This window comes from Arachis ipaensis, chromosome B6 (assembly GCF_059453495.1).
Source record: "Arachis ipaensis isolate K30076 ecotype BB chromosome B6, ASM5945349v1, whole genome shotgun sequence".
NCBI classification, from domain to species: domain Eukaryota; kingdom Viridiplantae; phylum Streptophyta; class Magnoliopsida; order Fabales; family Fabaceae; genus Arachis; species Arachis ipaensis.
The window spans coordinates 136,055,022-136,069,544 of record NC_142441.1 but is presented as its reverse complement, the minus strand read 5'-3'; the positions used below and the strand labels follow the sequence as shown (position 1 = coordinate 136,069,544).

At 26.3% G+C, this 14,523-nt stretch overlaps 1 protein-coding gene across 2 annotated transcripts; it reads right to left on the bottom strand.

The window, feature by feature from the left end:
* Positions 1-1,026: 1,026 nt before the first annotated feature.
* On the bottom strand, positions 1,027-5,433 carry LOC107648420 (ribulose-phosphate 3-epimerase, cytoplasmic isoform). 2 transcript variants are annotated; one of them, XM_016352290.3, is made up of 8 exons: positions 5,194-5,433; positions 4,499-4,503; positions 3,250-3,312; positions 3,029-3,135; positions 2,866-2,963; positions 2,592-2,684; positions 2,452-2,493; positions 1,081-1,545 (listed from the first exon to the last, which is right to left on the bottom strand). In XM_016352290.3, exons 1-8 carry the CDS (start codon positions 5,308-5,310, stop codon positions 1,402-1,404), a joined length of 669 nt encoding a protein of 222 aa, XP_016207776.1. In that variant the 5' UTR covers positions 5,311-5,433; the 3' UTR covers positions 1,081-1,401. The 2 variants fall into 2 exon arrangements, with proteins under 2 accessions (XP_088347380.1, XP_016207776.1); XM_088491254.1 differs by lacking the exon at positions 5,194-5,433 and having other exon boundaries at positions 1,027-1,545; positions 4,447-4,501.
* Positions 5,434-14,523: the final 9,090 nt, after the last annotated feature.

The window sequence follows — 14,523 nt, the reverse complement described above, 5'->3', positions numbered from 1 at the left end:
GTCAAACCAAAAAGATTGATCAAGTGACCCAACGCACCAAGAGAAGGCATCCTTAAGAGCACCAAAATCCTTTGAGATACTCATCAACCCATTTAAAGTAATTACAGTGATTATCCTTCTACAATTTTCAAAAGCAAAAAATAAAAAATGAAAAAATATCCAACAATAGAGAACAAGATGAAAAATCTGTAGCTTTTTTTCAACACACTCACCTGGTACCTTAGACATGCATGGAACAATCTATTTGGATTCTCTACTATCCTAGATTTTTTAATCAGAGTCTTCAACCCACAAAAACATTATTCGTCAAGTCTTCCTCCTTGTTCGCATTGAACACTGGAATCATGACTGTCGTGCGAGGGATATGACAAACCACCACCATGACCTCCATTTCCTATCTCCATCCTCATAACGAACCAACAATTTCAGGTTCTACCCAAGTCTATGGCCATCCAAGTGTTGACGGCAAATTATTTATGATTGAATTTGAGATTAGGATTCATCCACTTAGAGACTGATTTGAATTGTTCTAATATACTTATTTTGTCAGCAACAAAAGGGTACTATTTGATATCTATCACGCTGGCAGTTAACAGGACACGTCAGCGAACGTTACTACCTCAGCGAAAGAGATGACGGAAGGACGAACGTGATCAAGTTGATTATCTTTCGGAGACAAATTCGATTACTTTTATCTTTTAGGACAAAAATAGAGATCAATGTATTTTTCAAAGACGATTTTGGCTATTAACTCATTGTTTATGCTAGTGAGTTACATAATTTTGTAATTAGCTAATCAATGCACCTGTGCAATATTTTTAAGGAAAAAAACGTCACAAATAATGAGTGGTACGGTATATATGTCATAGTTGCAACTACATTAAGGGCCCCATCAATATATGGAGGATATCAATGTACAATTAATTAACCAATGATCTCATGTAAAATTAATTAACCAATTAATTAACTATCAGTTGGCTAGTTGAATTCTTAATAATAAAAACTTAGATACTAATAATAGTTCAATTGAGAGAAAGAATTACAAATATTAATCTCATTATTTAAGTACATTGTTACAACTTAATCAAGGATATTTATTTTCTTTAATCACTACCAACTTCACCTAAGAAAACTAATTACAAAAGAATATGCGGGTCTTACAAACAATTTCAAATTGCTAGAAATATCCCCCAACAAATGAATTAGGTGACGGTAGCCAGCATGTGCTATACTATATATTTTCACAATTTATGAAGGACACACTACATACATACATTAACATTATTAAATCACTTGATATTTTTATTCGCTTGATTAAAAAGGGAGCTCATTATGCAGATTGAAGATAGGTCTATGTGAAGTTGTTAAAGTCCACACTTTGACCAAAAGTCAACATTTTTGCTAGGCTTTCTGAACAGAGCTCCTTAGCAAGGATATTACTTCAGCTGGCTCAGAGGCTCCAAAAACTGAACTTCCTGCAACAATGCAGTTTGCACCTGCAGACGCCGCCATGTCTATGTTTGAAGGTCCTAAACCACCATCAACCTGCAATTGAAGTTTGCCATGTTTTTTCATCATCTTCATAAAACCTTACAAATCATGTAGAAAAGAAATTTTTGGTCTAGGACATATACGAGTTAAAACATGCATATTTACAGAGGCAACAAATACAAATATAGGTTAAGTTCCTAATTTCCTATGGGAGTAGTTTTGCTAAATTTCAATTAGAACTATTGTTTAAAAGTCTATAACGTCTTTACAATGTACTAAAATTTTAAGGCTATAATCTAATTAGGTTTGTGTGTTGTATAAATGCTTTTTAATAAGCTCTTACAGTTTAAAAATGTTGTAATCAAGTCACTATGCAGTACCAAGATTTTCAGATATCTGTAGAATTTAGAGATATAATTGATGTGTTTATAAGGATCTGGTACAATTTATAAAATCGAACTAGTTTACAATTATTTTAAATATAGGGACTTAATTGAAAATCAATTAAATCTATCACAGGGGCACTAGAGTAATCGAATCATTGATGTAAAAGAAAAAATCATATTGCTGATAACAGAGTTTTTCAACAAGTAGTTAGAAATGAGAAGATGGGCCTATTGGTATATATTCGTTTTCTATTTCCTTTTCAAACTTTTTTATTTTCAGGATTTTGTAAATAAATTTATAAAATTAGGAAATAAAAAAAGAACACTAGATTTTATCTTTCTACTGTGTTCACCATTTTTCTTCAAAAACAATTTAAAGTAGAAAACACCGAAAATAAAAATAGAAAGCAATCAGGCTACGTACATGTAAAATGTGGAACATATTCAAGGATTTTTTCAAAAAATTCTCGAAAATCATTCAAGGCAAAAAATCTCAATGTCTGCTATGCCTAAAACATGTACAAAATATGGAGATAATTTGATAAGTTAAATACAAGACAATGGGTCAAGATACCTCTATGTCAAGCAACGGATACCTCTTTCTCAGTATGCGTACCTAATTAAAAATTCAAAGAGATAAAAGGAAATTAACCAAAACTAAGTTGAATAATATAAAAAAACAGCCATAACATACGAACTTAAGAGTAATATTACCTTATCCATCATCTCCGGCATAAATTTTTGTCCACCAAATCCAGGCTCTACAGTCATCACAAGAACCATTTCCACTGGTCTTTCAGCTTCAACCTGAGAAAGGAATAAATAGAAAAATAGAGGGAATAAATGAGGGGGAAAAAATAACTCATTCTTAACAAAGATAATAATATCCTCTACTGAGTTTATGCACACAATTCAGGAACATCTCTAAGAGATAATGCACTAATGATGCTAATAAAACCCATGAGATTACAACAAGATGGATGCGTACCAGAGGATAAACCTCGCCAATGGGTGTCCCTGGATTCAATGCTACACCAGGTCTCATGCCGTGTGACTTTATCATTTGAATAAGTTCTTGCCAGTTATCTGTAATTCAGAAACTCCAATGAGAATGCGGCAAAAGTAAACATCCTATAAAGGTGAGGACCAACCTTTAGAAGTCTCGACATGAAATGTAAAACCAGAAGCACCGGCCTTCCCCAAAGGTTCAACATAATCTAGAGGATTTGTAACCATCATGTGACAGTCCAGATATGCCCTGCAAGGGATAATGACCAATTATTCAAATGCAAAGTGCAAAGAAGTGTATCACGCTTACAGGAAAATATAGTTTTTCTACATGGAAAAAGATTTAGACAAAAATAGATATTACGTTGTATGCTTTCTCAAACTTTCAATGACTGGAGCACCAATGGTTAAATTGGGGACAAAGTGCCTGCATGGAATAGAGGAAGAATTTGAAAAGAACAAAGTGAGATGACTCTAAATACATCCACAGAGACCAAGACAAGTTAACAAATAAAGTTTTCTCCCATTATTTTGAAAATAATCATAAAAAGAACTAGCACCAGAAAAAAAGCTATAACTTAGGATTTTATGCTTCACATCTTAGCAGCTAGATCTTTGTGAGCTTTTCCTAAGTTCCTTCCATTAGATGATCATCTAATACATCCCATGTTACTTTTATATTGCAGGCAATTTAAAATAGAGATTGCAGCATTGATTAGAAAGGAAAAACTAGTGAAACCTATAATGAAATCTGAATGTTGTATTGATCATTTTCTTTTTGGATCTAGTTGAACCACGGGCATCTAGATTCTGCTATCAGGAATCCAAAAAACTTAACATGACTTGGATGAAGTTCCATAAAGAGGGTAGAGGTTTCCCAATGAGGACTTTTTCCATTTCCAGATTTCAAACCTGAGACCACTGAATAAGTGACCAAGGTACTTATCACCTTGACAAACCCCACATTGGTGTTGCATTGATACTATTATTGCTGTTATTGAACTTGAAAGGAAGATCAACTTTCTTTGTGTTGATAGGAAAACCTTAGTAATGATAATTTGGTGAATAACTAAAATAGGTACAATGAAACAAGAATTCTTATAGCTATAATGTCACTAAGTATTATGCATAAACACTTTATTTGAATGAAGTGAGATATATACTACAATGCTAAACCCGAAGGCCAATGCTAGAAAATGTCGAATTAATTTTACACCTAACTCATCTTCATGAATATGGATATACCTCTTGAAAGAGTGACAAAGAAAAAGAAGAGAGGAACAAAGAATATGATATCTAAAATTGTTAGATTTAATCAATCGTCACATGTACATATACAAGTACAACGTAGATATCAATACCAAATGGAGCAACTATTTACATAAAACTTAATGATCATCCTGAATGCCAAAACTATTGTTGTGTTCTCAAGACTTAGATACACTCAACAATAACAATCAACCATAACAATTAGGCAAATAATTGAACGAAACAAGAAATGGATAAGGAAATTAAGGACTGAAACTTAAAGTCCAGTAGTCAAGTTGGGCATAACAGCAACCTCAGGATTCAAGAGAAAGATAGCAGCATAAGCAAAAGCAAAGACACCTTACCCATCCTGAAAAACAAAAAAGAAACAAAAGATGAGGAAGAACGATCACATACAAAACTTAACATGCACAATCTCATCAATACTCGACTCATGCTAGTAAGAATAAAACTTTTTTCCCCATCCACCATAGGAAACTAAACTTCTCATTGAACCTGAATATAAATTTTAGCAAGAATTGATCTCCTATCTGATTAGATTATTTTCATGCTAGATTTTATGTTGTAATGATCCACATATAGTAAGGATCAAACCAAAACTTGACTACACTATATGATTACAAACAGCAACAACAAAACTTCATCCCATTTAGGTGGAACAGTTATATGATCAAACAATGCTATTGCATCCTGTCATCATAATAATAATAATAATAAGTATCACTCATCCATTGAGACATCATGATTTCTCTCACACTAGGCTTGTGTTCTTCTAAGAGTTTTCCTCCTATAAAATTAGATTATTTTCATGCTAGATTTTATATTGTAATGATCCATGCACAATAAGGAGCAATCATTAAGATGACTATCCTCATTGTTAATACAAGCAACTAAAAGAAAGTTATAAATATGAAATATCTATATGACTTTGATATGGTTCTGAATTGATAACTAAAATCCTGAAAGTTGTGGCATATAAAGTACACAAAACTAAGGTAAATAAATAAATGGAATTGTTAGAACGTGAAGGGAGGAGTACCATGACATCCATGTGGAGCCAATCGGCGCCGGAATTGAGAATGCGGTGAGCCTCCGACGACAAATTAGCGAAGTCAGCAGATAACATCGAAGGAGCGATATTTGGTGTCACTCCCATCTTTTCCTTTTTTTTTTTTTACCTTTTATATTTTAACACTTAGAATAACCCAAAGACCGCTTAGAAGAAGGAACTAAGCGGCAGAAAAAGGTGTTGTGTGATCGTTTGTGTCTTTGTGAAGGATGAAAGGTTGAAAAGGAATTCCCCTACTTGAATTCAATATTTAATTATTTATATAAGAAATTCTTGTTTATTTTATAGAGTAAATTTTTTTTCTTCCTTTACGTTAATAAAAAAGAAAAAATCTAGGGGCAGCAATTTTTGTATTTTCTGGTCATCACTTAACCATCAAAACAAAAGTGAGTGATTTCTCACCATTAGATGTAATCTCACACCATTAAAAATACTATTGATGGCTAATTGATGATTACAAAACACCAAAATTATTGATCCTCTAGCATTCTTCAATAAAAAATACTATGCGTATGTTAAAATTAATTATATATTTATTTAATTTATATTTTATATTAGTAATATTCTAGCCAGTTCAACAAATCAGAGACTTGGGACCGAACATCCGACCGACCCGGCGGTTTCCTGAACCTGAGCCGGGAGGTAACCCGAGCGTCACCTCCCCCTCCATGCGTGACTCTGGACAGCTGGAAAGGAAGCTTCTAGAAAAGAGGATTTGTTCGAGTGAGGTCCACTCCCGTACAAGCTATATAGGGGAGGGTCCTACTCCTCCCCTAAGATACGTCACATATTCTAACCTTAATTGCCACTTTTTGTATGGATACTGACTTGAGCGTCAGAATCCTTTTGCAGGTGGCCCCACCTCCTCTTCATACCACTTGCTTGGAGGCCCATCCCTCTTAAAGTTCGATCCGATCCAGCTCCCGGCACCTACCGCTGGCATCCAGTAGATCCAAACCGTTCATAAACTGAGCTACCGAACAAGTAATTAATTTTTTATTAACTTAATAGAGTTATATTATTTCTCTACATTTTTCTATTTTTTTTATTTTTCTGTTTTTGTTTTTTCAAAAATAAAATTATTTAACAAAATAAATTGTTACTCCACATGGAGCATAAAAAAATGAAAAATATTAAAATTATTAGAATTTATTATTTTTTTTGTTATTAATTAACTATTAATATTTATAAGTATCGACTAAACTATGTTATTAGATTATTAAATTAAAAAATTTAAATTAATGACTAAAAATAATGGTAAAAAATAATAAATTTTAATGGACTTCTAATATTTTTTAAAAATATTTTTTATCCATTTATGTTTCAAATAAGTTTAGTCGATGTAAAATGAACGCATTTTAATTTGTGTTTTTATCCTTAAACAAAAAGAATGCAAATGGCAAATTAATATAAACTAGAATAAAATTCATGCGGAATAAAATTCATGCGATGCGTGGAGAGTTAAATTAATTATATTATATAGTATAAATTTAAAATATTATAAATATTATTTATTAGAGATATATATTAGATAATATATAAATTAATATTGAAGTTACAAGTTATTATAAAAAATATTGTATAATATATATTATATAATATATTTATTTAATTTGATAATTTATATATGATTCAATAATAATATTATTCAATAAAAAATATAAAAATTTATACTATTTTAATATAAATAATAATTGTGTTTACCTGTTATTTTATAATTTAATTAAATAATAATATAAATTTAATTTAATTAATTAAGAAGTTTAAAATTTTTTTAGTAATATATTAAAATTAATTTAAATTTTATAATGATTGATGATAAATGACGATTTAAAATAAAAAAGTTAATTCAAAATTTAATAATTATAAAAAATAAAATTATACATAAATTAAACTATAAGTAATAAAAATATTTAATTAAAATTTATTCATTTAATTTTATATAATTATTTTTTTAATAGTTACTTTTGTTTATTTTTTTTATTATTATATAAAGATAAATTATTATGAAGAGATAAGAATACAATGAGAATTTTATAGTATAATATAAAGATAGAAGATTATGTTCAAATTGTGTAAAATAGCCACTTAATAAACTAACGTGATATTATAGTAGAAAATTAAAAGATTAACCGTACATTTAGAAATTACTTTTAGGTCTGTTTTAATATATTACTAATAGATATTATAATATCACTTTTCACTCCACTTGATGTGCGTCAAAAAAAAAAAAATTATCATGACAAGGTTTCAAAACTTTTAGGTTCATGATAGAGGATACAAATATCCTTATGCGAATTTCCCATACGTAATAAAATGACAATGTTAAAGGAGAAAAAAAAAAAAGAAAAGCACAATCAAATTTCTGTCTAAATAAGACATCAAAGAAAATAAAAACCAAGAAATTGAGAAAGCTAAAGAAGCTAATTGCTAAGTGCATTAGTTAGATCAAAATACAAAGAATACAAACGTATTGTCCATGAGATACACATATAACTTTTTAGATCCTCGTTTTAAGATGTTAACACTTTGTATGAATTACTCAAATGTATATATTTGCTAATCTTGTATATAATATAAATAAAATATTTAGATTACAAACAACTAAAACTACTCTTCTAAAATACGAGGAGAGCATAGAGTGAAAAAAAAAAAAAAAACCTTAAAATTTGAGAAGTATAAATATTTAGAAATTATTTTTGCTACACTTCATTTTTTCTGGCTCTCCTGGAACACCCGTCACTCGTATATATAGTGTAAGAGAACTGGAAATCCATCTTCTTTCAAATACACTTTATTTTTGCTTGATACAATGTTTTTTGTAAATTTAATAATATGTTTTGTACTTAAATAAAGGAGAAAAACTGAAAGAGACAGACTTCTTTTTTAAATATCACTGTTAAATTTTATGTAATAAATTAATAAAAAAATATTATACATCGATTATTTTACTATCGTAAATGATCAAATTAATATTTTTTTAAAAATTAATTAATCCTTGATTAAAATTTTCAAAGACTTAATAATCATTTATTCTTTAATTTACTATGATTAAGAGATAGGGTTTGGAAGAACAAAAAGAATGGCTTGTTCGTGCTCAAGACAAGCACAAGGAATAGATTGAAGTGAACACGTGTTCTATCAGAAAAAGGAATCAACATTTGTGGTTGATTTATATGCCGACGAATCCTTATCAATTGAAAAATAAGAATTTCAATTCAATACGCTGTTTTGAACAATTTTTTAAAAAAATATGCAAAAAATATTTTTGTTGGGTATATTAGTTTTTTTTTTTTTTTTTACGATAAGAGACTCGAACCCGCGACCTCTTAATTGAATGGAGGCCACTCAGATAAACACGCCTAAAACGTCTTTTTTTAAAGATGTTTTCATATTGTGTTTTAATTGGTTTCTGTATAATTTATTCGGTGTTCCTCATCACATATTATTAAATTCCTCAAAAGATTTTCTTTCCAAAAACACTAAAAAATATTTAATTTGGACTAAAACAAAAAAAAATAATAGATTAACTATTAGATTTTTTTAAAAGATTATTTACATAAAAAATATATCACATTTATATATATATATATATATATATATATATATATATATATATATATATATATATATATATATAACAAGCTCAAGCGTTTAAAAATTTTTATAAATAAAAAAAATAATTAATTTATATTCGTACAATATATAAAATAATTACTATATTATTATTATATTATAGATTAAGATTCACTAATTTAATTTTATTTTATTTTTAATATAAGTATTAGAAATAAATAAAATTTTTATAATTAAATGTAGTGTAACAAAATATATATAATATTAATTAGTTCTTAAAAATTTTTAAAAAATAGTTTCTCATTTTAGTAAAATAACTATTTATTAAAGTAGACAAATTAATTATTTTCTTCTCATATACGGTTTTTTTAAGACATAAAAGCAATTAATTAGGACATTGGTTAAGATAATTAAAGTCACTATTTCATTAAATTTTTAATTTAAAGAAAAATCCTAGTTAATTTTGGTATAGAAATTTCGAATTTAAAAACATTGATAAAAATTATGTTGAATTTTGATTTATTTGATTTTCATTTAAATTAAGCACTACATAAGTTAAAATTCTGTTTTGAAGTTATATTCGAGTTTTAATTTGATTTTTAAAGTTTCAATTTACTTAGTTTGATTTTTTAACTTAGGTATCCGTGACTCATATTAGGGTTTTAAGTGTTTAGTTGAAAATAAAAAATAAGGTAAAAAAATTTTAATTGTCACATCAAATAGTCGCTAGAATGTATAATGTAGCAGTCGTTAGTCCATTTCAGCATGTCGTTAACGATTTTGTGAGACAGTGACAAAAATGAGATTAGGAACCAATGTGAGTCATAACTATTAAGTTGGGAGACATAATTGTTAGAACTGATTAGGAACCAATTGGGAGACATAATTTGTTGTTGCTTGATTAGGAACCAATTGTGAGTCATAACTATTAAATTGAGTAAATCGAAATTTTTGAAATTAGATTGAAATATAATTGTTAGAATTGAACCAGTGATCGAACCGATCAAGCTACTGGTTCACTGGTTTATTGGTTCAACTGATAAATCACTGGTTGAACCGATAAAACTGGTCTCACGTAAATATAAAATATAAAATAGTTAAAAACTTAAAATTAAAATTTGAAATACATATCTTCACTAACATTTTATGAAGAATCAAGTCCCAACTTCTAAAAATAACTAATATAAAAAAACTATAAAATTTTAATACTACAATAGTATCTTATTTTGACATAATAAAAAAATAATTAATTCACAAAGCCTATCATCTAACTATAATATCAGTAGATTTTAACACTAACATCAAAACAAATAACCTTAATCACAATACTAGCAATAAAATAGATCAAGTAAATTAATAAATTTTTAGTGAAATTTATATTTATATTAATAATGGTATATAATTAAAATATAATTAATTTTAAAAATAGAAAAAACAAAAATTAAATTAAATTAGATATTTATGTATACTATATAATTAGTATTTGTCAAATATAGTACTTAGAAGTGCAATGGCTAAGTGGCAAGTAGAGGTTATTTTTGCTCCAAGGTTCTTGGTTCGAGACCTTGTGGAGACATTTTAAAATTTTTTTCAAGCAGACCAGTTTGGTTAGACCGGTTTGCACCGGTTCTTACCAGCTCACACCGATTTTATTCCTTAAACGGTCCAAAGAGTAAACCGAACTGGACTATAATCCAGTTCTAGTCCGGTTCACTAGTTTTCTGGTCGAACCAACCGATCCAGTTCGATTTTTACAACTATGGATATAATAATGGTAATTAAGTTGACCATTCAGTTGTTTTAATGGTAATTAAAATCTAATAATAGTTTATAATAAAAGAAACATTCTTTTGCAACAATGAACCTATAGTAATAGTTAGGGGTGTTCATAGATTAGATCATATCTATATAAATCCACAGTATTTATCCGTATCTGATCTGTAATTTGAGAATATGATCTGATCTGTAAGATGATCGGATTGGATCGAATCGGATCCACACTCTAATCAGATAGAAGTAAATATGTTTAAAAAAGTAAACAAAAAAAATTATTGACTTTTTTTTTATAAAAATAATTTTTTTTATATTTTTTATTTTATGGATATATTTGATATCTGATCCAAACATAAAAAGTGCGAATATCGAATTTGATCTAATGAGTTTAGTGCGGATTGGATCGAAATTTCAGCCATATCCCATCTGTAAACACCCCTAGTAATAATAACTAAAAAATTATAATGATTATATTTTTAACTAAGAGGAAGTGCAAAAAAAAAAGTACTAAATACAAGAACATTTGATCAAATATTAAAAAAAATTTACTTTAAAACATACCGTTGGACTTTTTTTTGCTTATATATATATATATAATAATAATATGATAATTGCTTTGTATATCACACAAATATAAACGTTTTTTTTTCTATGATCTTAAGAAAGGTTTTGTAAGTCTCTAACTTTGTTGTCGATTTTTGTAGTGTTAGCTCTCATATTATCAATTTGATTCATATATAATTCGGATGATAAATTATTTGGTGACGTGCTTTCTTTTTTACTGTGATATACTTGTTTATTATTATTATTATTATTATTATTATTATTATTATTATTATTATTATTATTATTATTATTATTATTATTATTATTATTATTATTATTATTATTATGTACATTAAAAAATAACAGGCCAAATTATTGCCATAACATAATAGAAGTATGGAAGTTTATCATTCTTCTCTAATGGAGGAAACAAAATTCTTTTCAATAATTTATTTAACGTTTAGTAGAATAAAAATAAATTTTATTAGAATAAATTTTAGTACGAGTTTAATATGTTTATTCATCATAAAATATTTATAGAATTACTCGTAGATAAATTTTGGAAAAAAGAAAAAAAACCATGATTTTTAATTTTATTTTTAAATAAACTTTATTTTTAATTTTAAAATAAATTTTATTTTTATTTTTTAATAATATTAAATTTTTACCGTATATAATTAGTCAATTATTTTTTAATCATATATAAATAAATTACTCTTAATAAGACTTTTTTGTGTTATTCAATTATCTTTTTTTTAAAAATAATTAATTATTAAAATAATTAAATTTTTCACAACAAAAATAATAAAACATTATGAATGAAAAAAATTAACCATCCTGATACTTTTTTGTATTTTTATTCATATTTTAATTATAAACATAAATATAATTTAATTATATTATTTATCAAATGTGACTATAGATGTAGATAAAATTTAGTTATATTACTTATATATAGTTTCATTGTATTGTATTACTTATAAAGTTAGATTATAATTATGACAATAGAATTGTTCTTGTATTTTTATATGTGTGACTAATTGGTGGTGTTAAAACATTACTCTTAATTATAAATAAGGCTTATAATTTAAAAAATCAAAGACTCAATTAAAAAGATACGAAAAAAATGATGTTAAAATATTCTAACTCTTTAAAATAAAAATATTCGAAATTTAATTAAAAATTATTTAAAATTTAAACTCAATAAAAATTTATATTCAATGTGTTTTGTATTAAATATATTTAATAACCTATTATATCATATTATATCATATTGGTTGAAATTAGTTTTTATAATGTTAATTTTTTAATAACACTTTATTAGAAAAAACCATCTTTTCAGAATTTTTTAAAAACTAATTGATATTATATATATTTTATTACAATATATCTTGTTATAAAAAAATTATTTATTTCTAACGCTTATATTAAAAATAAAAACAAAATTTAAATTAGTAAATTTTAATCTATAATATAATAATAATATAGTAATTAATTTATATATTATACGAATAAAAATTAATTATTTTTTTATTTATAAAATTTTTTAAGAGCTTTTATATATATATATATATATATATTTTGATGAATGTGATATATTTTTTTATGTAAATAATCTTTTAAAAAAAATCTAATAGTTAATCTATTACCTTTTTTGTTTTAGTCCAAATTAAATGTTTTTTATTGTTTTTGGAAAGAAAATCTTTTGAGAAATTTAATAATATGTGATGAGGAACACCGAATAAATTATATCAAAACCAATTAAAACACAACATAAAGACATCTTTAAAAAAAGACGTTTTAAGCGTGTTTATCTGAGTGGCCTCCTAATTGAATATGGAAAGACTATACCATTTGAACTATAACTCATTGGCAGGTATATTAGTTTTTTGTTGTTTTAGAAAACAATTATATATATATATATATTTGATTGAAAATAATATAAAGATCAATATATTTGATAAAAATAATTTTTAAATATTTTTAGAATAATTAAATTTATTAAAAAGTAAATATATGCAATAAAATTGGTTGAAAAATAATTTAAATATATTTTTATGATGTCGACAGATCAAAACTAATTTATCATGGATTTAAACATTACTCAAGAATTTATCACCATTTAATAAATTATTATACCCATAAAATAAGATTCGAACTCTCCACGCTTATTTACGTGAATTAATCTACTAGACTTATGATTATTTATTCTTTCAAATTTTTTTGGTTAACTTATTCTTTCAATTTTAAGGAGAGAGACTAGTACAAAGTCTACATTAGAATAGAATCATATCTTTGTTTTCTTTAAGGAATAATAGAAGTAGAATTTATTATATTTTATCAGTAATCAATTAATAATATTAAAAATATAGACTAAAAATATATTATGAAATTAATAGTTAAAAATGTTTGTTAAAAGTAATAAATTTTTTAATTTTTTGTCGTAATCCTATCATATTATCTCCAAACAATATCTTACGAATAGGCCCACAAATGTTTTTTGCGCAAACAAGGCCCATGATTGCTGTGGAATAAGACTACTAATTGTTTATTTTTCACGTCTCTATTATTTTTAAGAATGAGTTTCTGAAGCCAACATCACTATACATTATCAATACAAATCATTTGAAGTAAATCAACAAAAACACCTCCAAAATATTTAATTACTGGTAAAAATATCATCCAAATTTATTAATAAAAAATTTTAAAGTATTTCAAAATGCGACAAATAAATACTAGTTTTTCTATAAATAACAAATGATTAACGATAAAAATGTGGAATACATCCCTAATGTATTCTAATATAAGAAAATGGGGGGAAAAACAAATAAATAAATGAATTTGACCCCAGAAAAAATTCAAAATTGAAAAAAAAAAAGAATTTGTTTCAACAGAATTGTGTAATTACAAAACACACCTTCAATTTCTTCTCACCTTCATATTTTCTACACAAACCGATTTCTGGGCATTCCACAAAATGCCTTACCATATAAAAAGTATAAAATGTTAAAGTTGGTATATAAGATGTACTAAAAATTAATTATTAAATTAGTCATTATATAGTTATAATAATTAATAATTAATATTATATGTTTAATATATATTTTATATTAAAATAATTGATGTTTTGTGTATATATAATATTTATTAAAAATATTATAGCCAGAAATTTAGATTTGAAGTGAATGGATAGAAAACGATGAAGAGCTGACTGTGTGCTACTGTATTAGGCATTGTCAAATCTAACTGATTAAGGAGATAAGCTAACTCGCTACGACAAAGACATTTTTGTTTATTTTTATTTTATATATTTTCTTTGGAGACACGAGACTATTGTATGCTTGCCGACCATGTACATGCCAACGTGCTGGCACGATATTTTCGTTAGGGCAGACGACGTAAAAT

What these genes read in the sequence shown, in the direction of transcription:
- LOC107648420 (XM_016352290.3), bottom strand. Translation starts at nt 5,310, where the DNA reads ATGGGAGTGACACCAAATATCGCTCCTTCGATGTTATCTGCTGACTTC. An exon ending in TCATGTCGAGACTTCTAAAG is followed by an intron (nt 2,964 to 3,028) that starts GTTGGTCCTCAC and finishes TCTGAATTACAG; the next exon opens with ATAACTGGCAAGAACTTATT. An exon ending in TGCCGGAGATGATGGATAAG is followed by an intron (nt 2,494 to 2,591) that starts GTAATATTACTC and finishes ATTTTTAATTAG; the next exon opens with GTACGCATACTGAGAAAGAG.